Source organism: Rhinolophus hipposideros (genome assembly GCF_964194185.1).
Source record: "Rhinolophus hipposideros genome assembly, chromosome: 9".
Classification (NCBI taxonomy): Eukaryota; Metazoa; Chordata; class Mammalia; order Chiroptera; family Rhinolophidae; genus Rhinolophus; species Rhinolophus hipposideros.
The window spans coordinates 62569865-62595338 of NC_138055.1; the positions used below are offsets into that span (position 1 = coordinate 62569865).

Genomic DNA, 25474 nt, shown 5'->3' on the forward strand with positions numbered 1-25474 from the left:
TATAGCTCTTGCAACATGAGTTTGCTGTACATAGAGGAGGCTAAGTATTCACAGACACAATTTATTAATTAACAGGGTATTCCTTAAGATATGGCAATCATGGAATTAAAGGGTTTCATAGTGAAATTCTATAATTGAGATATAAATTTTATATCAGAATGATTCAAAGATAAAAGTCAACAAAGGTGGTAATTCTTAAGAAGTAACCAATTATAATACAGTACTTAAGCACACAAATTCTGGAGTTTGACTGGATTTTAAATCTGGCTTTGCCACTTAACTAGCTGTGTGCTTTGCCTTCCTTATTTGTATTATTATTGTAGTAAAAATAGTACTCACTTGAAAGGGTTGCTGTGAGAATGCTGTAGATTAGGATGTGAAAACTGCTTAGAACAGGGGCTGGCATATAGTAAGTACCATATATAAATGTTCACTAGGTTTACTGTAGATACCTCTATCCAAATAGTTATATACTTTTTGTATTTTTCTAGTATAATAGACTTTTAAAAACATTTACATTTGTCCCATCTTTCACTTAACTATTTTTACTTTAATAGGAGCCACAAATGCACCTTATGTTTGAGGAATAACCATCTCAGTATGTTGTTTTGATCTCTTTATTTTATTTATATATCCTGCCGAACCAGAATTCAAGTCCTGTAAATATACAACACATTTCTTTTATTCTTACCCAGTACTGATGGAAGCCCAGAGAAAGTCTCTGTCTTTCTGGCTTGCAAACCCATTTTAATCTGATAAATGAATTGGCTAGAATAGTATTCCATAATCCCTTAGCCATTCAAGCACCTCTTACTTTTTAAAGTGAAAGTCAGTCTTCCAGTATTTACATATTTTATAATGAATATTAGCAAAATTTTTATCATCTATTTCTCTAACAGAATTTTACTTGAAGAAATATAGAAATGTTGAAGAAATTGTTAAGTTCAACAGTAATGAAACAAACTATTTAAATTTTGAAAAATAAAATTCAAGTGGGAATTCTAGTCTTTATTACTTCGTACAAGTTGGGAAGGAAGAGTTCAAAATTGGAGATACAGGAAATTGAGGTGAAAGTTTGAAGTCTTGCTTTAATTTATATTCCCTGGTCAAAACCCATTACAACCAAAATCTCTGTAAATCAAAAAGATTTCTGCTCCCTAGCCGGTACCCTACTAATTTCAGGTATTATTCAGTACGAAATAATTCCAGAACTAAAAAATAATTGGAACAGGCTCTTAAAGTTGATTATAACCGGATTGACCTGTATGAGGCCATATCCCAGAAGAGTGATCTATCATTTTTCAGGTTTGACTTCCTTTACTTCTTATTTTTTAATAAAGCATAATTTTAATTTAGAGCTTATTAAGTGCATCTGAGTTATGGTTCACTCATGTTTGTAATTAAAGGTAATTTCTCTCTTTCAGAATTTCTTCTTAATTTCCTATAACAGTTCCTTTTATGTATTAAAAAGAGCACTGGAATAGGAGTCAGAAAACTAACCACAGCTCTGTCATTAACTTCTGTGACCTTGAACCTATCAGTAAGCCTCTCCAGATCTTAGTCTCCTTATCTAGCTTTAAAATGAGAAATGCAAATTAGATAATGTATTAAATTCTGAGATTAAATTTTGATTTTATTAACTCATTTGCTTTTACTTTTGGCTTTGGCTTAATCAAATCTTAAAACTCAGCACTAATTAATGTCCGGGAATTTACAGAAAAGTCTGCTAGGTTGTGGTGGGAGGACAGAAATATTTTCTGCGTTTGAACATTAGAATTCTTTACCTCGAAGCCAAGACTGAAGCATTATCTGAGGAGGGATTAGAGGCACAATTTTATACATAGTTTCAATGCTTGAAAAAATTAAGTCTAATTGTAGCTTAGACTAGATATCATCATAGCTTTCAGCCAAGTGAGAGTCTTTATCTAAATAGTACTAAATACAGTGATTAATTATACTTTTCTCTAACATTATATACATAATACGTGGCTGTTACTCTTACTTGACTTTAGTGGCATATCTAGCAGTCTCCATGGGTTGAAGAGCCACATGGCTGTTACGCAGTTTTGTAAAGATATCATGTTGTTCTAATGTAGAAATCAGAAGTCTTAAAGAGAGATATTTTGCAAATGGTGTTTGCAAGTTTTAGAGAGTAGTCTGTATAATAGCTGCCTTTTATGAACCAGGGGCTTGTGGCTCCATAGCTTAGCACAGTGCCTGGCACTTAATAAATATTTGTTACATGAATGAATACACATTTGGCAAGTTTACATGTAGGTGAAGTGATAGCTATAACAGAGTACAAATTTATCTGAGACTCTTTTATATGGGAAGATTAAAAGTAAAGTTCATAGTTTGGTTGCCTTTTGAGTGAGAAACAATTTCTCTATTCTCATTTTATTACGTTAATATAGTGAGTATCTTAGGTATGAATCACATTATAGCTAAACAACAACAACAAAATGGTACCACAGATTCAGTGTATATTAACCAGACTTGCTTTTACTTTTCTCTCAAACAAGTTGAGGTTTATTGGTAAATAAACTGTATGAAGAAGGGAATAAGTGCATATTATGTTTATCATGACAATTAAGAATCCTGACTCTTTTGATCACTTTTCTTTGGAGCAAATTTATGTTGTTTGTTATACTTTAAATTCTCCATTTATAAAGAGGAAATACGGGTAAAGAGATATGTACCAAAGCAACATCCATAAGTAAGAAGTACTGTTCAAGTTTCAGCTGGCAATAGTTCATTGATAGCACCTGATGTTATATTTACCTTTTAAAGAATAATTGAAGTCATCAGTTTGCTGTTCACCTACTGATTGGATTGGATTTCTATTTTAGGTTTTTTCCATGAAAGGATGAACCATCTCCATGGTTATTTGATAAAAGTTAGGACTCTCCTTTTCCAGAAAATACATATGCGCACCACCTACATACAATTTTTCTATAATTTCAAGTTTTTTGTTAGGTATTCTGAAACTCTTCATAGAAGGCTCTTTGACCATAGGTGTTCTAAAAGATACACGTGAAACCCACTTAAAAACTCTGATAAGAACGAAGTATTTCTGATTCTTGTATTGATATCACCAATGGGAATTCTCCCACGTGTTTAGGTTAATGCCCCTATTCTCCAGTTTCACCATTCTTACAAGTTTGTCTTACGTAACTTATTTGATTGTATTGAAAATCCTTTGGGGAAGACTTTTTTTTTTTAAAGAAACAATTAGTTCTCTAAAAATAGACATAACAAATTTCAACTCACATGATTCACAGAATAATTTGCAATTGATTGATTGAGTGGTACCCACTTTTTCCAGTAGATGGCACTAGATTTACATTCTTTCACAGCACGAAAGGGTGCTGATAGTAGCACATAGGTGCATTGTGAAAACTTACACAAAAGTATGCAAAGTCCAGTTAAGAACATATGGATTTACAAACTACAAATTTTTCTGCTTATATTATGTTCAAACAATATTTGTGGAGTGCAAAACCTTTTTCCATTTTCAATAGGATTCCAACTCCCTTATGGTTGGATATCTCATTGAAATTGTCTTTCAAGTGTATAGACTTTTTATAAACTAAAACAAGTTTTCATAAATTAACTTATCTTGTATCCAAATAGCTGATTTAACAGTAATTTATAGTTTTATGCAACTACATTTTCTTCAGCAGACCACCCAAGAATTAAAGAAATTTCACATTTTGTTTTGCTATGTTTTGAATTTTATAGAATCTTGAAAATGTTATTAGTTTAACACATTGACTTAAGCATGAGTCGGTTTTTGCATGAATTAAAATGTTTTTGGGAACTAAGAAAATTTACATTTAAAATGTTTAATGAGTACTCTGATATAGCTATATTTTTTCTAAAACAAAATGTTTTAGTAGCTCTATGATATAGTAAAGTTTTAGTTAATGTTGAAAAGTTGCTATACAGCATCTAATTCCTACGTGAGTTTTAAGTTATTTGTGCACAAGGCTAAATTATTAGAGAACAATTCATCCGTATGAATAAGGTGTTGGGCATATGGTTTGTTAAATATGGATTTTATTAATTTTTGGCTAAATATGAAATAGTCTTCATATTGTATATTAGTAATTATAAAATACATAACATCTAGTAACAACAGAGAGAAAATGAGCATGAACAAAAAATAAAACAAATTTTAGTTTTGTTTGAGAAATTCACTAATTAGTAATGACTATAAAGAATACAAGACAATCATATAGAAAAAGTTAAATGACTTTCTGTACTATCATTTGGTGATGGAAGTGCCTTTAAAAATTCTCTTTTTAAGAAATAAAAGGCATCCAAATTGGAAACAAAGAAGTAAAACTGTCATTATTTGCAGATGACATGATACTGTAGAGACCTGAAAGTTTTCACCAAAAAACTATTAGAACTGATAAATAAATTCAGTAAAGTACAAAAATTAATATTCAGAAATTGGTTGCATTTTTATACAGTAGTAATGAGAAATTAAGAAAACAAACCCATTTACAATTGCATCAAAAACCAACCAACCAAACAAACAAACAAAAAACCTAGGAATAAATTTCATCAAGGAAGTAAAAGACCTGTATTCAGAAAATTATAAGACGTTGAAGAGAGAAATTAAAGAAGATACAAATAAATAGAAACATATACCATGCTCATGGATAGGAATAATTAATATAGTTAAAATGTCCATACTACCCAAAGTAATCTACAGATTCAATGCAATCCCTACCAAAATACCAATGGCATTTTTCACAGAACTGGAGCAAATAATCCTAAAATTTATTTGGAACCATAAAAGACTCTGATTAGCCATGGCAAATCCTGAGAGAGAAGAACAAAGCTGAAAGTATTACGTTACCTCATATCAAATTATACTACAAGGCCATAGTAATCAAAACAGCATGGTATTGGCATAAAAACAGACACATAGATCAATGGAACAGAATAGAGAGCACAGAAATAAATCTATGCCTGTGTGGTCATTTAATCTATGACAAAGGAAGCAATAATTTACATTGGGGTAAAGACAAGTCTATTCAATAAATGGTGTTGGGAAAACTGGATAGATACATGCAAAAAAATGAAAGTGAACCACCTTCTTATGCCATATACAAGAATAAACTCAAAATGGATTAAAGACTTAAATGTAAGACCCGAAGCCATAAAACTCCTAGAAGAAAACATGGGAAGTAAACTCTCAGACATTACCCATAGTAATATTTTTTACTGATATATCTCCTCGGGCAAGGGAAACAAAATAAAAAAATAAGCAAATGAGACTATATCAAACTAAAAAGCTTTTTCACAGCAAAGGAACCCATCAACAAAATGAAAAGATATCCTACTGGACGGGAGAAGATATTTGTCAGTGATATATCTGATAAGGGATTAATATCCAAAATTAATAAAAACTCATATAACTCAACACCCAAAAAACAAATAATCCAATTAAAAAATTGGCAGAGGACCTGAATAGACATTACTCCAAAGAGGCCATACAGATGACTGATAAACATGAAAAGTTGCTCAATGTCACTAATCAGCAGAGAAATGCAAATAAGAAACACAATGAGATACCACCTCACTCCTGTCAGAATGGCTATCATCAGTAAATCAACAAATAAGTGTTGGCGAGGATTCAGAGAAAAGGGAACCCTTGTGTACTGTTGAGGGGATTGCAAATTGGTACAGCCACTATGGAAAACAATTTGGAAGTTCCTCAAAAAATTGAAACTAGAACTACCTTATGACCCAGCAGTTCTACTTACTCCTTGGTATTTATCCAAAGAAATCCAAAACACTAATTTGAAAACATATGTACATCCGTATGTTTACAGCAGCGCTATTCATAATAGCCAAGATATGGAAACAACCAAAATGCCCATCAATAGACAATTGGATAAAGAAGAAATGGTGTATATATACAATGGAATATTACTCTGCCATAAAAAATGAAATCTTACCATTTGTAAGAACATGGATGGACCTAGAGGGTATTATACTAAGTGAAATAACTCAGACTGAGAAAGACAAATACCATGTGATCTCACTTATATGTGGAATCTAAAGAACAGAATAAATGAACAAACAAAACAGAAATAGACGCATAGATACAGAAAAAACTGATGATTGCTAGATGGGAGGGAGGTTGGGTGAATGGGTGAGAAAGTACAAATTGGTAGCCATGGGAATATGAAATACAGTATGGAGAATATAGTCAATAATATTGTAAAAACTATAGTGTCAGATGGGTACTAGACATAGCGTGGAGATCACTTCATAAATTATATAAATGCCTAACCACTACACTGTACACCTGAAACTAATATAAAATAATATTGAATGTCAAATATAATTAAAAAAATAGTCACAGGATGTAAAGTACAGCATAGGGAATATAGTCAATGGTATTGTAATAGCTGAGTACGATGTCAGATGGGTAGTAGACTTGGGGTTATCACTTTGTGAGGGGTGTAAATGTCTAATCACTATGTTGTTTTGTACACCTGAAAGTAATAAAAAAACAAATTGGCCCTGCTTCCAAAACTAAAAGACAAAAATTCTCTTTTTACTTATATGCTTTGCAAGAAAGAAAATGCTTTTTGGATCAAGACATGTTTTAAATATTTTCCTAAATTCTAGTCTTTATGGTCCATATTAATGTAAAAATCATTGCTCTTGGTATTTGCATTAGGTTTTGAAGAGTTGATACGTACCCTTTAGTTCTTTTTGATACTTAAAGAATGGTGATAAAATGGCTACAGTGATAAATGAGTTCAAAAATCAAATATTTGTAACACAAGTAAAAGATAGAAATGTAAAATGTGATTTCTATCTTACAGAGTCATTTATATGAATGTTTCATCAGGGTGAACATAGCAGCAAACCTCTCCAATGTCTCAAGAAAAATCATACAGCCTCACAAATGAGAACTTACTAGTAAAGGCTAGAATTTTAAGTCATTAGTAGGCTTTAGATGTTATGGGGAATAAATTTACTCCCAGTATGAAAACGTTTGCTTACAGTGAGAAAATGTTTGCACATTTTAAAACCCCTTAATTTTAAAACTGCCTTCGTTATCAGCTCCCCAGTTTCTTCTTTTCCCAGTCTGAGTCTGCTTTTTATCCTGGCTATTTTTGCTTTGTTAAATCAGCTGATACCGCTTACAAGAAAGACTCTTTGCATTCTTTTCATCAGGGTAGGATACCGACCACCTCGACATACACATTTGATCACACTGCATCTCTCGGGCTGTCTAGACGGAGTTCTCTTCCCTATTTGAATCTCCTCTGGTCCTCTTACCCTGTAGGTTCTGTTTCTACAAACTGTGCGTTTTCTGTGTCCCAATTATAACTGGACCGAGTCAGTCTAGATTAGTAAAGTTTGAGAGTACTAATGTCTTCGTTGTCAACTCTCTTTACACAAAACTTTGCATATACTTTTACTATAAGACACACTGTATTGATTGCTTTTCTTATATTTCCTTCTGGAATGTATACTCTCCTGGGGCTTTCCAGTGCTCATCACCGTTCTTGGTTTACTGTAGAAGTTTAAGAAATAGTTGTAGAAAGTGTGAATTAATATTAGGCTCAACAGTTTATATCTTCAAAGAATTTATAATCCGGGGAAAATAAAGCAGAAACAACTGAAGACATTTGAGAATAATTGTAAAATACGATGTTAGCCTGTGTAACTAGTATCTTGCACAGTAAATACACTAGTACTAAGGGTATACAGATGAAAAGACTGAGCAGAGTAGTGGTGAGTTAATCAGGGTATTTGCTTGGAAGGAAAACTTTCTTGAAAATATTTTCTCAGTGTATCTGTTCAAACCTTCAGTACGGAAACCAGAAGACCAATTTTATCATTCAACTATGCACCACTAAAACATAGGGTCTTGTTTAATTCAAGAAGTTTAAAATGGTAGGTTGCCTTGGCGTAATGTTCATTGATGTTAATTAGAACTCTGCATGCATCCATAGAATATAACTGAAAGTGATCTGTAGAACGGTTTTACGTGAATAGGAAAACAGCGAAAAGGCATGAAATGTGATTATTACTATGACCAAGATATGGTTTGTCTTACATATAGAAAAGAAAAATCTTTACTGTAAAAATAAACAGTTGTCTGCTTTCTGACTCCCAAGACCTGGAGTTTTATTTTCTTTGTGTTATATTTAGGACTTAGAGGACAGATGAAATTAAATTGAACCTAAATATGAAAATTAAGAATGTTTTTTAAAAAATGGAAACTAAGTTGAGGTACTATTTTTATACTTGCTTTAGTTCTGCATGTTCCCTCCTGTCACCTACAAGATTAATCAGAAGGGGAGGGTTATTGAAGTGGTTCAGAGTGGTAAAAGCATTGTTTGGCCAGAGGACTTTGCTCTCCAGGCCCATCAAAAATTCATTACGAAAAGCTATCTATTGAGTATCCTCTTACACATGACTCCAGGTTGGGAATGATGATCTAGCGTCTGAAAGGGATGACTTTGGGTACAGGGAGTAAATTAGCAGATTCCATGTTCAAGTTCAGCCAGACAAATACTCTCTGAGAGCTGTTTTGAGTATAGCACGTGGCTAAAAAAAGATGAGATAGTGATCAGTAAGATTTCTCTTGGAAGTAGAAAAAGTAATGTCAGACACTGTCTGTACTAAGGTACATAACTCTTAAGTTTTGTGGTTTAAAAGCATATTCTTCACATGTTTAAATGGTTGCTTATGTGCTCCATTCATATTCAGGGTTTAGCACCTGTATATTGCGACACCTGTCTGTGTCTCTACCGCGGGAGTACAAACCTCTGAGTATATTCATCTCTTACATTGGCCATTTACTTCGTCTGTTCAGAAATGACTTCCTTCAGCTATCAGCACAGCCAACTTCCTCTCTCTCTTCAGGCTTTGCTCAGATGTCCCCTTCTCAGCGAGACCTACCGTGACCACTCTATTTGAGGTTACAGCCCGTATTTCTAGCACTTCCAATCCTCTGTGCTCAGTTTTGCTTTTATCCTTCCTGTATACTTATCACATTCTAAGAGACTCTGTAATTTACCTATTTTCATTGTGTTTCGTCTGTCTTCCCCTACCCCTGCTGCTTTTATGATATGCTTTTTTTCCCATGATAATAAGATCTTAATTTTGTTCACCAGTATATCCTACGTACCTAGAATAATGCCAGCATATAGTAGGTAAAAAATAATTATTGAATGAATGAATATATTTTACTTAGCGTAGTGCCTGGCATGTTCAATATTTTTGATGACTTAAAAAGAAAAAGTAAGAAAAATGTCGGATCAGTGGTCTTCCAAGTAAGCCCTGAAACCCTAGTTTCATGGAAACCAGAGTACTGAAGCAAGTGTCATGAGATCTTAGATTTATGTTAATCTCAGGAATTTTTTTTTTATATAGGTCTACTTTGAGAGAAAAAAATTCAGAAGAATTGGTTATATTTCTCTACAAGCATGGAGCATTTCTTCCCTGTGCTTTGCATTTTTTTTTCTCTTAAAGCCCTTTTTTGAATTACTGGCATGCAAAACAAACAAACATGAAAAAAATGGTTCATGGGATATATTTTACATTCTATTCTAAAAATGTACCAGATATGGCTTTTATAAATGCCCACTTATTTAGAAATTCCTAACGCTACTATATGAATAAAAGTTTGTTCAGATTTCTAATTTGACAGACTAATGACCAACTGAAAATTGAAATTTATTTGTGAAAATTAAAGTATACCATTTTAAAATATAGTGGCAAGATATTTCAACATGAATTTTACTGTTCTAACTCAGTAAACTCAAAGTAAAACAAGATAGTTTTATTATCTCATTCATTTATTATCTTGGGAAAATATTTAATAGTTTCATTTTTTCTGATCCTGGAAGCAAAATTAAAGTTATGGGATCTTTAGGTTTTGTTTTGATTTTTTGCACTGAAATATAAGATTTATGACTTAAAAGTGCTCTAAGATTTAGGTAACAGATCTGATTTACTTCTTAACAGGAAGTTAAAAAGCCTTTCAAAGTTTTATAGAGTTTGTGAGAATCCTGTTTGAACCTTGTCACTGACCCAGTGCTGAAGGAATGAACACAGGGAAAACAGACATTAGCTAATAGACAAGTATATTTATTTTTTCTGGATGTACTGTGGCGATCATAACTTTTTGCCCTTTTTATCTTAAGTAGTTAGTGATAGTTTTTAAGCTAAAAGTTATTGCATAATTAAAGAAGAAAGTTGAATCATTTTTTTTTTCACAGAAAATATAATGACCATGGGCTTTGCAATCAGATAGCCCTGGGTTTGAGTTGATATATCTATTTGCTATTTTCCTTGGTATAACCTCTCCGAGCCTCAGTTTCTGTATCTGTAAAATGGGTATAACACCCACCTCCTAGAATTATGGAGAGGTTTAAATGTGGTTATATAAATGTGCCTGGCACATAGTAGGCACTAATGAGTTGTCTTCTTTCAATTCCTATTTTAATCATTTTTAGAGATAACTTGTGAGGAAAATATTCTTCTGAGGGAATTATTATAGAAAAATAATTACCGATAAAATATTGCAGCACCTGAAATACCTGACCTGGCTAAGTTGCAAGATACAGTTTTAACTTCAGAATTTACTGTCATCAGAATGATAATGTGATTTGCATTTATTCAGCCAGTGAGCCTTACAGCAGACCTGTGGGGGTAGGGATACAAAGTCAAAGAGACTGACTTCCCTAAGGTGACTGGGAAACAGAGCCAGAATGTGAACTCTCGCTGTCAGTTTATTATGACGTAGAGCAAGAGTGCCCGAATATTCCCCAATAAAAAAATGTTAAAAAAAAAGACTAAATTGTTTTTTTTTTAAAAAAAGAGCTTGCCATTAGAACTTGAAGACAACACTGGCTCTGAGGCAACAGCATGGAACAAGCCTCAATATAGAAAGAGACTTTGGGCATATTTCAGTAAATCAGTAAATAAACACCCTTGTATTGGGTTCACGACAGCTCTTATCCAGGCCAAAGTGACTTTGTGGGGAACGATGTTATGGTTAGATACCAAAGTGGCAATATTACCCCCTCAAATATACTTTCGTTGCATGTGTATACACATACGTGCACTCCTACCTTCAAAGTACTCCATTAAACATTTAAATAAAGAGAAAAATCTTTCCGTAACATACTTCTAAGCCAATTTAGAGGTCATTGAACAGATGTCATATAATACTAATGTTAAATTACCCTGTGTAATAAGAAAATTACAGTACCTAAGTGAAGATAGTAAAGGGAAACCATCCAACGAATTATTCTAGAATTTCAAAATGCAATGATTTCTTCAAAATTAACAGTGGCACCATATGACTTTAGAAAAGCGAGTCTGATAGGAAGAAGGGGAATCAGAAACAAAAGTGGAGCTTTTCTATGTTTATATATGCCAATTTTGGGTTATGATGCTAAAGAACTAATGTAATAGTATAGCTTTCAATTGTCCAGGAAGTATATTATTATTATTAAACTACGTGGCAAGAAATTTATTAAAATCTGACTAACTTCTCATTGAGTTGTTTAATATAAAAATCACAATAGTTGTTTCTAGTCTACATATACTTCCTTTTGCTATTAGGTACACTTTAAAAGCCTAATTATTTTGAGAACACAGTATGACCAAAGAATAAAAATGTACAAAGTTGACAACTTTAAATAAGCACTAGTATTTCTTAAGGAACAAACCTCACTTACAGTTAGGAAACAATATTTATATTTAAGGTTGAAAAGCCAGGATGTAGGAAAATTTTGCTAATTTGGAAGATGACCTTTAAGTGCACCAAAACCAAATAATTTGTAGGCTATGACATAGGGCACATTCCTACAAAATTTGTGTGAATACTGCTTTAGTGGTTCTTGAAAGACAAACAAAGAAAGCTGGAATGAAACCTCTATCCCCCTCCCAAATAAAATGGAGACTAACAAAAGAGTACAGCAGCACTCTTTCAAAGCTTGCCATTAAAACGAGGTCTCTGTAGCACAGTTAATGAGATGGTTCATAGTGGAAAATAATCTGTTTTTAAGAATGTTTAGATCAAAAGTAATTTCTAATCTATGAAATAAAGTCTCTTCAATACCCTTCATTCATCAGTAAAGCTTTTATGTTTGTATTATTTACTTCAATCAGATGTTTTCAATTTTACCTTTTCTCCTTATACAAATACTTGACATGGTTTGTCAATACTGACCAACAGTTTTATTCTTTTTCTTCAGAAAAGAGAATTTTTGAGAGAGAGAGAATGAAAAAGAGAGAAACATCTTTGCCTAAACGATTTGCAAGCATCTGTGCTTTAAGCTACTTTTTATGAACACTCCTTAGTAAATGACTCAAGGTAAAAAAGCAGAAAAGCATCCAATGTTAGGAAATTGCAATCCAATACCATGTAATTTAAACCTGCAGTTGCTTCTCTTGTACTAAATGACATACAGATGGGTAGCTTAGTTCTCTCAACTTTGGGAACACAATTGGTCTTTTTGTATGAATGAACATGTATTAACAAAAATATTTTGGACAGAAATGTTTAATTCTAATTGTACAGATTTTAATTATCCATGCCATTGGAAAGAATCATTTTAACCAAGATATTTTGTCGTGTTAAATTCACAATTAATAATTCTTTTGGAACAAACTCAACAAAAATGCAACCCTTCCAACAAAGAAATAAATAAAAACAAAAAGATAATTCTCAAGAAATCCATAGTGAATCGAACAGAAAATCGCCCATCACAGTCAAGGGGTTATTTAAGAAAGAGCATTTTGTGTTCAAGCTGTGGAGAGGCCTGTTTTGACATGACAAACATTTCTCAGGAAAACATTTCTATATACCCCTTGGAAAATATTAACCGTGTAAGTAGTAGGTGTTTGGATAAAGCCTAGTGTAATATGGGGTCCAGTGAGATGAGAGACCAGCATGCCATTGGTGACAAGCCAGCTCTTCCTGTGGGTCTTTCCAGGCCCAAGCAGGCCCAACATGTGTTGTGTAGCTTCAAGAAAGGCGCTGTTTGACAACCCACAGGCCTCCGCTGAAGTGCACCTTTCTCTTTGCCTCTGGGGTGCTCTTTTCCTGCCTCCATATTTTCTCCTAGAGAATCAACCACTCTGTGTTGGTGGCCTCGATTCTGGAAGCTGATAACCTCCTTCAAACCCACCATCCGGGTACCCAGTTAGTTTTCTCGTTTAATTCCAGTGATCTCACATACTGTGACATTAGGTGCTTTAACAGTAAAAGAAGTAGAAAGCATTTCTACTCCTAAGTCATATTTCTTTATATTTCAAAATAAGTTGAGATTAATATTCATCAGGAAACTAAGCAAGTTTTCTTTTAGCAGTTTCAAAATATGATAGGAAACGTTTGCAGGTAGGGCCATCTGTAAGCCTCTTTCTTACTGTGATGGATGGCAAAGAAAAGCGATTTTACTGCAGCGAGTAAGGGTTGCCTTGTCCTGGAGTTATATTTCTTTTCGCTCATTTGTGCAGGTAAAATAAAATACTACATATAAACAGGTGTTGTCTGAACCTTTTACTGCAGTCTGCATAGGTTGAAGTAAAAGCTGCCATTGTTATTAGAATCACATTAAAATTATTTCACCATTCAAATACACTTAATCAGTGAAGTGTTCCTAAATATACTTTGCAAAAAGAAAATATAGGTCTCTAAATAAAATCACATTCACTTTTCCTTTTCTCTTTGTCTTTCCCCCTCCCTATTTTTCTCACCCTTTCTTTGGAACTTCTTGAATCTGCATTAGTGTAAATGCCTTCTCCTGGAGTCTATGAAAAGTTTCTTGCTGCCTGTTTAACATGGTAAGATACAGTCTTTAAAGAGATACTTGTTTTAAGAACTCTCCAGAACCTAGTGCAGTAGCTGATAGAATCACAGAGAACAAAAATTGCTAGTTGTGCAAAAATATATCTTTAGGGTTTAAAAAAAAAAAAAAAGATGGTATTTAAATCACCCAGAATGGAAACTGAATGATGAAGGTTTGAAATTATTCTACCTAAGTTGCAAAATGATTGAAGGGAGAATTATTGTTTAACATAATATGCCCATCATCTTATATATACAGTGTAAATACTTGTAAATAGTTATACTTTTTAAATTCGTTTGAAAATAAAGAATTTCAAGGTATTGGAAGACAGAAAGGATGTACTACCAACTTGTGAATGGCCAGTGAGTTTTTATTACATGCTAGCAGTTTTGGCTACAGCACATTGTCAGTGCTCCAATGGAATCACCTGAATCTTGAGAAACACTGTTTTAAACAGAGAAATAATCAGCTGTACTTCAGGTAAGTTTGTACGTTACGGACTGATCTGGTCACTGACAAGTGACTGCAGAAACTGTGTTATGGCGGCCAGCCAAAGCAATTATTTAGGATTCAAGCTAAAAATCCTCCTTCTCCCATATCCTTTCTCTTTCCAGGGTCATGTAGGGATAAAAAGACCTGTAAGGTGGTCTTTTCTCAGCAGGAACTGAGGAAGCGCCTCACACCCCTGCAGTACCATGTCACTCAGGAGAAAGGAACCGAAAGGTAAGGTGAGCTGGAAGAAAAAGTCATTAAGAAAGAGCTCTTTCCTTCATTCTCCCCCACCCCCTCTGCTTTGAATCCTCTTCCTTGACATTTAATTTACAGAATTCTACACTTATTTGCTAAAGTCTACAAATTAATATCCTTGAAAAGGTTTGAAAATGGTATTGTTTAGGTTAAGACTAAGTTTTATTTATTCTTTCCCCCATTTAATGAACACTCTATCTTATGTAAAGTCACAAGGCTTTTATTAAGGGCCTGTTTTTAGTTTACTACAAAATGTGTGGAAGTAATAGCGATTTAGGTACATTTTTTGGGAAGACATCACAGTAAGCAAAACCATGAGGGACATGGCACTGTGCCAGGATGCTGAAATTGTGAAGGTGGCCATTGTAAGTATAGACGTTTTGGCTGCAAAAAGAAGGTAGCATAATTTAGTTCCTTTCTACCCCACTCCAATTTCTTTTTGAAGCACATGTGGAGAAAGTATTTATTGGCTCATTTGTGGTTGGAATGTCAAAAATTTTCAATAACTGCCCTCACATGGCTTTGGTCCTTGGAAGTTCGCCCTAAGTCCTGAAAAAAGAGTTTGTTCACTTCCAAGACTCTTTTTAGTGAATAAAGTCTCTCTCAGCTGATTCCAGCTTAAAGGTAACTTGCCAAGGTCCAACCATTTTGTTGTCTAATTTATACCATGGAGCTTGGCATAAGGCCGTAACTTACCTCTGATCCAAATTTATTAATGATGTAACTTCTTGTTTTCATTCATGAACTGAAAGAGCTCTTTACCACACATGGGGTTCTTGTTAATAGGCAACACTCTCTTCCTGTCACAGTGGATACTGTTTACTGAATTTCCCAAGTGTTGAATCCCTGGACAACGTCCACCCTCACTGCAGAATGAGTTAGCCGTGCACCTCAGTCTCAGCCCAGGACTTCGACCCATCCTGTTGTGTACATGACTCGCAAAATGATTTAATGCACGCAAACAACTAGAGATTAGGTCATTCTTAAAAATTCTGTTTATAAAAAAATTGGACCTCATAAAGAGGGTGAAAGGATAATAAAAACAAGCTGCAGAGCACATAGACGTTTTGTTGGGCTAGCACAGCTGATTTGTATTAGCTGAATGACCTCCTACCCTTTAAGATTGTTAACTTAGAAAAATATTCCCTTAAAGCTGCAATATTCCTTTTCAAACCAAAAAATAAGACTCCTTCCACTTGAAGTCTTTGGATCCTTCTGCGTTTTCTGGTGTACGCACTCTTGGACACTGTAGAGTAGCAGAAATCTTATGTAATAATGCTTTTTTTCCCTGTGATTCTGAGCTACAAGCTTTTTTGTGTTTTTTTTTTTAACAGGAGAAAATTTTTTCTAAGCATTACGTAACTATATGACTTGATTTTTTTTTTTTAAATTTTTATTTAACCTGTACTAGTTTGGATAAGTTCTATGTACGTTTTAGTATATAGATTTGAAATATATTAGTAATGTTCAGATTTCCATCTGTTTGGTCTATTCTCATTATAGGACAAAAAGCTCTTGAAAGATTTATTAGAGAACGATATTTTAAGCAAATACATTCTGTAAGAAATAATGCTAAGTTTAATTTTTTAATGCTCTCTTTATTGTTTATCAGTGCCTTCGAAGGAGAATATACACATCACAAAGATCCTGGAATATATAAATGTGTTGTTTGTGGTACTCCATTATTCAAGTAAGTAAGTTAAAAACCTATGGGTATGGACATACCACAGATGGCAACAAACTAGTTATTGCTTGTTCATATTAGAATCTTTACATTACTCAGTTTTCTTATTTCTATTATTTCTATTTCCTCTTCTCCCACAAAACAAAAGTAATTATTGACGTTCACGATAAATTACCAGTTTGGTAGACTGGTTGATATTGCACTATTTGTATCTTTAAAATACTCAACATTAACTTGTTCATTGCAATAACCATAGTGCTTAGCAGAACTATGAAAGAGATTTTGGTCAGCATAAAAATGTTTATGTATTTATTGATTTTTCTGTCAGCAAATGATGGTCCTAAATTAATTTATTGGATGGACCTTAATGAAAGTTCTTCATGTACATCCTTCAGACTGAATTATATCCACCAAGTTGATTATTCATGCTTCTGTAATGAAGGGCACTACCTGTATTGGAGGTAACATGGGAATTACAACAAATACGTACACATATATAAGCAAATTATGTAATAGGAGTATAACAGTTTCTGCATTGATGAAAAAACTTTATTTGAAAGATCCCAATAGTTTACTATAAAACAGGCAGTATATAGACTTTTCCACCAAAATAGTTAATTCAGACAGTGTATTCTGGAAATTATGGATCTTATTCAAGAAAGGAAAGTCTTTACCAAAAATTTATTTATCTAGCTGGAGAAAATCCTAGAAGCCCTGTACGTCCCATGAGAATGCTGATTTGGGGGAATAAAAAGACAGAAACCCTAACTGAGAGTAAATATCCTTTATTTAAAACAGAATTACAATTTTCTTAGGGGAAATGAACAAACAAGAATCTAATACATGTAAGCATATAAAGCATACTTACTATCTTTCCATAAATGTTTCCTTTTGAAAATTTACAGATTTTTCAAAATAACAGCAAATAAGTTTCTTTGAATTTTTTTTCAAGTTTTAAGCTTTTCTTAACTTGAATAAACCTTATTGCACATTAGTGTTGGTTGAGAATCTGCTCTGATTTCTTTTGTATTTATTCTGGCCTGTAAAGCCAGCCCTTCAAATTGTCACCCATTTCCTCTCAGAAAACACACATCCTTTATATTTCAACACCTTTAGCTTGTGTCATAATAGTTGATGTAACACTTGAGATAGTTGCTGAGCCATGTTCAACTTGTTAATATCCCAAATGGTAAAAATTGGCCATATCCTCTTTGCTTTTTGTTTTAAGATTCTCCACCTCTTTTCCTATCATGTGATCAGTAAAGTAATGGATCTAAGGAAAACTGTTTTAAATAAGAAACAGAACCACTGTAAATGAAGGATTTAACCCATATGAGATTTTGAGTCACAAAAACTAAAAGCAAGACCTTTATCCAAATATAGGTACCGGCGGGGGTCAGGGAGTTTCCCATTTGATGTGATATTGCCTCGATTTCCTTTACCATTCTTGTAAGGAAAAGCTTTTCTGAGCTTTTAAGGAATATTGTTTAATATGGTTATTCTACCTTTTCTTTTATTTATCTGTTTCTTCTCCTTACTTGGTTTCCTGTCAGTTTTCGGGGGAAAGTATCCATGCTTTAGCCTCCACTGTAGAGAATGGTACTTCATTGATATGGTACTACTCTCTTCATACTGGAGAACTTGTACCCTGGTGTCCACAAAACTTTCTAGGGGTCATAGGGCATGGTTTTGAGGGAATCAATTTTCTGGTCCTCAACTTCTATACGAGTATGTACACTTTTCTGAAACTGATGTGTCTGAGAGAGTCTGTGAGTGGCCACTTCTTCCTTCCTATCTGTCATAATCACCCTTCTTCCACTTCACAAAAGATGTCATACCTTTTACTCATCCCAAATCTTACTATGATTTATTGTCCCAGGGTAAAATCTCTCAGGTATCAAGAAAAACAACAGCATTCCTTCTGAAGGAGAGACCCATGAAAGCCAGGCCAAAAAAATATTGAAAATTTTTGAACTGGTAAAAAAACTATTGAAATAGTATTTCATCTTGGCAAGGCTCAGTCTGCCCGCCTGCCGTCTGCTTATTTATCTCTGTATGTTGTCTGTGTTTCCATTTTCTACCAGTCTATTTAAGTGAGACGATTGTCATGAGAACTTTTATCAACATACTTACAAATTTATTCAAATTGAGAAAATGAAAGTGTTTTTTGGACAGAGAATAAGTCTGATTTGGTTGATAGATATGACAGATAGGAATGCCTTTGCAAATTAGATTAGATGGTGGCCTTCTCTATTCATTAAATGATCTAAATATATAGCTCTAAAGTTCTGAAAAAAATATGTGAAGTGTGTAATCTATACATAGAACACCAGAAAATTCATCTTTTTCAATTATTTAAATTTTTGATAGGAAATTTTAGCTATTACTTTAACATATATGAGGAAGTAAGTATCTGTCAGTCAGCACCCAATGTGGATACAGAAACCACACAGTAATTTGAACAGGAAGGCTTAATATAAAGAATTATTACCTATAACAGAGGATTGCAGTAATGAGGGATTGTCTAGCCAGAAATAAATAGACATTCTAAAAAAAATACATAAATAGCAAAAATAGGAAGTCATCATGACCCGTAGGACTGAGATGCAGCCCAAGGAATCGTTTCCCCTGCAACCCCCACCCTCCCACTTTCCTCTCCCTGGGGCTGAGACCTAGACCTTGTAGAGAGGGCATGGCTGTAGCCACCTAAACAGCAGAGAAGTCACTGTGGGGTCATGGTAATACAACTTTCCAGAAATCCGCCTTTTGGAATTTGCTGGCAATCTACCCTCTGGGGTGCTGGGGAAGCTGTTTACAGGGAGGAGTCTCAGTGGAGGCCCTCCACTACAAAGCTACCTGACAGGAGTGCCAGGGGCAGCTGCTGGCTGTGCCCCAGAGCAGGCTTCTGCTGCAGGAGCCTCCCACCAGAAGGCGGGATGCTGGAGAAGCGGCCTGCAGCAGGAGCCCGGTGCTGGGGAAGCCGTGTACACTGGAGGAGCTGGGCCTGGGACAAGCCATTCATACTGCAGCAGCTTGGCACTGGACAAGCCGCCCGCATTGCCAGGGCCTGGAAGTAGAGAAGCTCCATGTGTTGCAAGAGCCTGATGCTAGAAAAGCCATCAGCTGTGCAGGAGTCTCTTAAGCAAGCTTACTGAAACCAGGAAGGACCAACCTTTCTCTCCTGCAATCTTTCTCCTGTCTCTTCTGAAAAAGTTTAATGTCAGCTGACAAAGAAAAAAAGCTATTTAAAGGTCCCAGCTCCATATTAGCAGAGCAGGCAGGGGAGATGGATTTAGAGGGGAGAGTCACTAAATTGATAACTGGCACAGAATCTGTGTGCATATATATATATATATTTTTTATTTTTTTTCAAAATTCTTGTAGGGGTCCATGAGCTTAAATTTGAAAATCACTCGCTAGTCTAGCGAATCAGTGGATCACTATCAGACACCCTCTTGAGATAGCTGGTTTCATACTTTGAACACAAATTGTAGGAAACAGTTGAGGTAGAGGTGTGTGTGTGTGCGTGTGTGTGTGTGTGTATGTGTGTGTGTGTGAATGTGGGAAAGTGTGTGGAGTGTCGTCAGACAGTGGGGAGGAAGGGAAGAAAATCCGGCAGAAAATACTAAATAGCAGGACAATATGATCAATAACAGTAGGAGGGAAACTTACAGGAAATAAATCGAAATAAGAAAGAAGTGCTGAATTTGAAAATGCTTAATCATTAGCAGTCTGAAAAGGTTATTTTCCTAACTGCCATTTCTGTTATCTTACACTCTGTGTGTGTGTGTGTGTGTGTGTGTGTGTGTGTGTGCATGCATTCACATATTTGTATGATCTCTTCATTTTCTTGACTGATATATATATACATATATGTATATGTATACATATACATATACATACATGTATGTATATGTATGTATATATATGTATATATGTTTTGCCTCCTTACAAAAAAGGCCATTCAATTATTATTGCATTTTCATACTTTACCCTAAATACATTCCCTCTCAACAATATACTGCTTTCTTACTGCTTAGCAAGTACAAGAACCTTATTCACAGACTGCTTATAAACCAAATGTGTAATTTATTCCATGGTTCACATTTTCTTTACATTCACAAATTCTACCAAGCTAGTTTATTTCTCATAGAGTACTGCTGACTTTCAGTTACTAAATTAACTGACAGAAGTAAGAATGTTCTTTCCTCTGGTTATTTGAACTTCTAAAATTTCATAAAAGGAATTTATTGCATATCAGATAAACCAGAGAAGGCACTGGTGAAATACTTTAATTCAAAAAGTATACTTCACCACTTTTATTTTGCTTTGACTGACACTTTGCCAGGTGTTGTGAAACAAATAAATCTATGAACCATTTTCTCCTTAAGGTCCTTATAGCTTTGTTGGAGTGATAAGAAAAACACAACAAACACTTATACAATGTGCAAAGATAACGTTGGTATCTATCCAACTGTGCCTGTTTGAAATGCTGTCTTGGTCACAGGAAGGTATATGACTGCATCAAAGCAGGGCTCGTTTTTGTGGAGGACATAAGACCACACTTTACCAGGCAGAGAGAAGGATTTAGTTTTTGCCAAGTAGGAGGTGCCTAATTGCGGATGCCATATGAGAAGAGGAATTAGAAATCGGACCAAAAGTGGATTTTTCAGGGAAATAGTTAGGAGACTGGTCCAGTAGGAGTGGAGAGGTGAGTTATGTTGGGAGTAACGGGAGACAGGGCTGGAGGTGAAAGGCGACCCATTAAGGAAGCCTTTGGATACCAGAGAAGACGTTTCAATTCCTACTTGAAATCTAAGCCCTGGCATCTTTTCCTCCAGAAAGCCAGGGAGAACTTTGGTACCCCTCATGTCTGCTCCCATGGCATCTTGTATGCACTTCCACCATTGCACTTTTGACTTTGCTTTGCAATTATCTGTGTATAGGTCAGTCTGCCCACTAGTACGTGAGTCCCCCAATGGCAAGGCCATGTCTGAGTCATATTTATATCTCTAGTCCCTGGCACGCAATATTTACTAAGAAATTGTTTGTTGATCAGAGGCATGTCTGAACATTGTGGAGAAATTTTGAATAAGACAATAGCATGATGAAAACAGGAAGTGAGCTATATAGTGTACAAGATAGATTTCTGGGGCTTTTGAAAAGAGAAGGAAATAGGGGTATAATAGCTTCAATGCGACCTTTTTTTCCTTGTTAGCCGATAAACCTCAGAGTCTATGGGTAACCACCTCCTGATAACTTTGTTTAACACTTTGAAGAACCACACAGGATAGTTTGTATTCTGTGTATATTTACCTACCGGGCCTTGCACTGAATTAATAGCTCCTTTTATATAGGTCCCCTAATGTAATAATAATAATAATAAACGAAAACAAGAGCTAACACTTATGTAGCACTTACCAGATGCCAGGCATGGTTTTAAGTGCTTTATGTATTTTAAGTTTTTTAATCTGCACAATACATTTCATAGATGAAGAAACAGAGGATAAGTACCTGGTGAAGATCATACAGCCAGTAAGTATACTGATGCATTTACAATAGTAACACTCAAACTTTTAGGAAAGAGGAAAGCTAAAGAATCTTAGGAAAACAAAGTTTTACTATTTTCTTTGGTCACTCTAGTCTGGTAATATTTTGCTCTGCACAATTGGAACAAATGGAACACACATACACACACACACACACCCACACCCACACACCCTTCAATTCCTTGAAAAATCTGTATTTGTCATAGTACTTAGTTTGAAAATTGAAGATCATTCTAATGTAGGTAGGGCTGAACGAAGAGTGAATAGACCCATCCCTCAGGTCATCAAGAGGGCCTGGGCTTTAGCTGCTTATGTCGCTCAGGGAAACCCCTGGGAATCCTGACCGGAAGAAGCAGCCAATGTTAAATAAGCTGAAAAGCCATTCAGCATCTGTGAGGTAGGGCAGCGGCTGGATTTATGGACAGGATTTTAGTTATTGAAATTAGAAGATCATTTTATTTTCACTTATTGACTCTCCGTTACATTTTCTCAAGTGGCTGTATTCCAAATTTTCACCACTGTTTTTGAAAAAAAAAATTGGGGAGGGGGAGAAGAGGCAACCGATATGTAAGTGATTGTAAATATCTTTCCCTCTGTCTTAAAATTTCTTTATCTTTATTTTCTTCCGTCAGAACACGCATGGGCTAAACAGCAACTGGTAGAAACAATTGAATATTAGTCCAGATGTGTGAGCTCAGATTCATCACCTATAAAATGGGGAAAATAAAACCACACAGGTGTAAGAACTAAATGCAGAAAAGTTTCTATATGGTAGGTATTCTACAACTGTTAAATTCAAGTGCCCTTGACCAAGTTTTGGGAACATACCATGCTATCACAACAGCCCAAGAAATTCCTAATAATGTGAGAAAGTGCAGGCTTTATTAGAGAGAGTCTGTCTGTTAATAGTATATATTAGCATGATGAGTCACTGCTCCAGCTGTGTTGCTCCATTTCAAATGGAACTCTGCTACGAAACTATTCACACATGCTACATTTCACATGAGCCTCCTGTGCAATTTTATTCTAGGCTACTAGAATATTTAAGCCGCTTTTCAGCTCTTTAAGAACATAAGCCCTTTCACTGAAGAAATTCCAGTTCAGTGCCACACACAATTTACTTAACTATGCTATTCCATGTATGCTGCTCCATTTACTACTAAAGGAGACTTCCAACACAATCTTTTCCCCTTCTGATATAATGCTGTGTGTGTGTGTGTGTGTGTGTGTGTGTGTGTGTTGGAGGCAGAGGGGGAATGTAAAAGTAGGGAGGGTGAAAGAGGAGGGAAGTACGGAGAGAGAGTTTTCCATTCTTACTCTATTCAAATCCCATTTTCTCAACCCTTCTTAACGCTATCCATATGATATGTACTCATAAACCATTCCAGTCACTATGGAATTCTACTAGGGAGAGTAACATGAACTTAATTTGAAGTTTTCTTTTTATGGAACTCTAGCTGGAAATGGCTCATAATTCCAGCAAATGTTTCTTAACTGTTAACAAAATGCATTTAACTTGAATTTAAAAGATTTGAATTTCCCTTCACCTCATTCTAAATCCTTTAACAAAGTAGTCTTTCCAGTACAGTGAAACCACTCTGAAATGAACTAGATTTCTGAGTAGTGGCTTAAACTTTCATTATACCTAAGTAACTCATATATTATTTTGAAGAGAATATAAAATTGACTCCTCTCATCCCATTGACCCTTCCTCTCTTGTGCCTACGTACAATGGTTTCAGGAAAAGTATCTAGAACAGAGGAGTTACTTTCCTATATTCATTTCATCTGAAAGCTCAGGGTAAGATCACAGCTATATTGAAAGACTTCCTGGAGTTACTGACAAAGATAGGGAGAAACAAACATTGCTAATGCCTGACTCATTAAACTACCAGGAAAAACGAAAGAAAAGCATAAAGGGCATAAAAGTATAACATAAAATAAAGGAAAGAACATCTCCATTTTTGAGAAATTAGAAAACTACGGCAAGGCATGATTCAAAGTTTCACAATGTGCAAAGATTATTATAACTGCATTTTTCTATTTAAAAGTTATATACACACATATAGGAAAAATTGAAGCAATAGATACACATAAAACCCCTGGATACCTGAAAGTGGGAGCATGAGTGTGTGTGTGTGTGTGTGTGTGTGTGTGTGTGTGTGTACGTACATATGTGTGTGTACATATGTGTGTTTAGGGGGAAGAAAAGTAGGGGATAGACAATCTCGCCTTACATTACCTAAATCACAATCCTAGTTCTTCTTAATTTTCCTAATGTACGCAGAAATAGCTTAGATTCTTCCTAGTGATTAGAATGCATAATTAGAATAAACTGAGAAACATAATAGGTAAAAGTTCAATCTATAATTCATGTACATTTATCTTGTTTATATAATCCGAAAATTTATGAATCAGAATATTCATGAATATTTATTCTACTTTACAGACTGAAATTACTTAAAGATAGTTTATGAAAACTAAGGTACAAGTTTTTGGCAAGTACTTCTGAGGCAATCCACAAAGCTGCTCTTCTTGTAAAGGAATAATTCTTTTTTCAAAACGTCGTCACTGACTAAGAATTGCATAAACATTCAGATACATACTTACAATGCTGACCCATCACATAACATTATCAAAGAAAAGTGCAGAAGCCATCCAGAGTACCAAGTGGAAACATAGTGTTGTCAAGTTCCGGCACAGACTTACTACATACCCATAAGCAAGTTAGTTAAACATTCCATCATTTTTCTCATGTGTAAAACGGTGAGAATAACATCAGCGCTTTCTGTCTCATAGCACTACCATACCAAATGAAATAATTACACATGCATTTGCTAAAAGACATAAAGATAAAAGTATAAAGTGAGGTTGGTAAAAATAAATAATTCTAAATAAATGTACATTATAAGCAGCATGCAAATCTAAAGTTCTCAAAACTAAGTCAGTATAGTTTGCTTTTGATTCCAACATTACCAATGTTTTATAATATATTGTTTGACCCAGTGATCCATATCATTCAAAATATTTTCAGGTTCTGTAGAATAATTTAAAAAAACTGAGTCTGGATTCTAACTTCCCCAAATAATGTGACTTAGAAGAGTAGCTGAGAGTTTTAATATAGCAGTTATTTGCAAATCTCTCCCTAATAAATCTGTAAACTTCTTGAGAGAATGGGTCATGACTTAAGATATTTGTAACCCCCATCTCCACCCAGTACAGGGGCAGAGGACTTTGCACATCCTTGGTACTTAACTATTTGTTAAATAAATGGTTTAATTCCAGTATATCCAGAATAACAGCAGAGTTAAATGAGTCAAGTTGATGTGAGAATGGTGGAAGTATAAAGAGATACTTGGTTATGGACCCCTTAGTCATTAAGCTCCACCACACTTCCCAAAGTGTCTTCCGTAGACTGCTCCTGGAACTTACTTTCAATGGCTGCTTATTTCAACCATGGCATAGCTTGCAACTGCTGAGGTACACCTATCCCAGCTGAGGGAAGAGATAAAAATGTCAGTTGCTTGCTGGCACCTTTTACAAGGAAACATTGAAAAAAGCAAAAAGTGACAAAAAAAAAGGTCAGCTATCCAAAGCTGTATCAAAAGCAAAGTTCACAGTCAAGTATTTTTATTCTTAAATACA

The 25474-nt window shown here is 34.8% G+C and overlaps 1 protein-coding gene across 1 annotated transcript in view; it reads left to right on the forward strand.

Annotated features, from left to right (window-relative positions):
* The window catches only part of MSRB3 (methionine sulfoxide reductase B3), a 149715-nt gene that overhangs the window by 31361 nt on the left and 92880 nt on the right, over positions 1–25474 (forward strand). Inside the window, exons 2-3 of the mRNA XM_081059481.1 lie at positions 14465–14573; positions 16210–16287. Coding sequence (XP_080915607.1) covers positions 14465–14573; positions 16210–16287 — 187 coding nt within the window. The remainder of the gene's footprint in view (positions 1–14464; positions 14574–16209; positions 16288–25474) is intronic.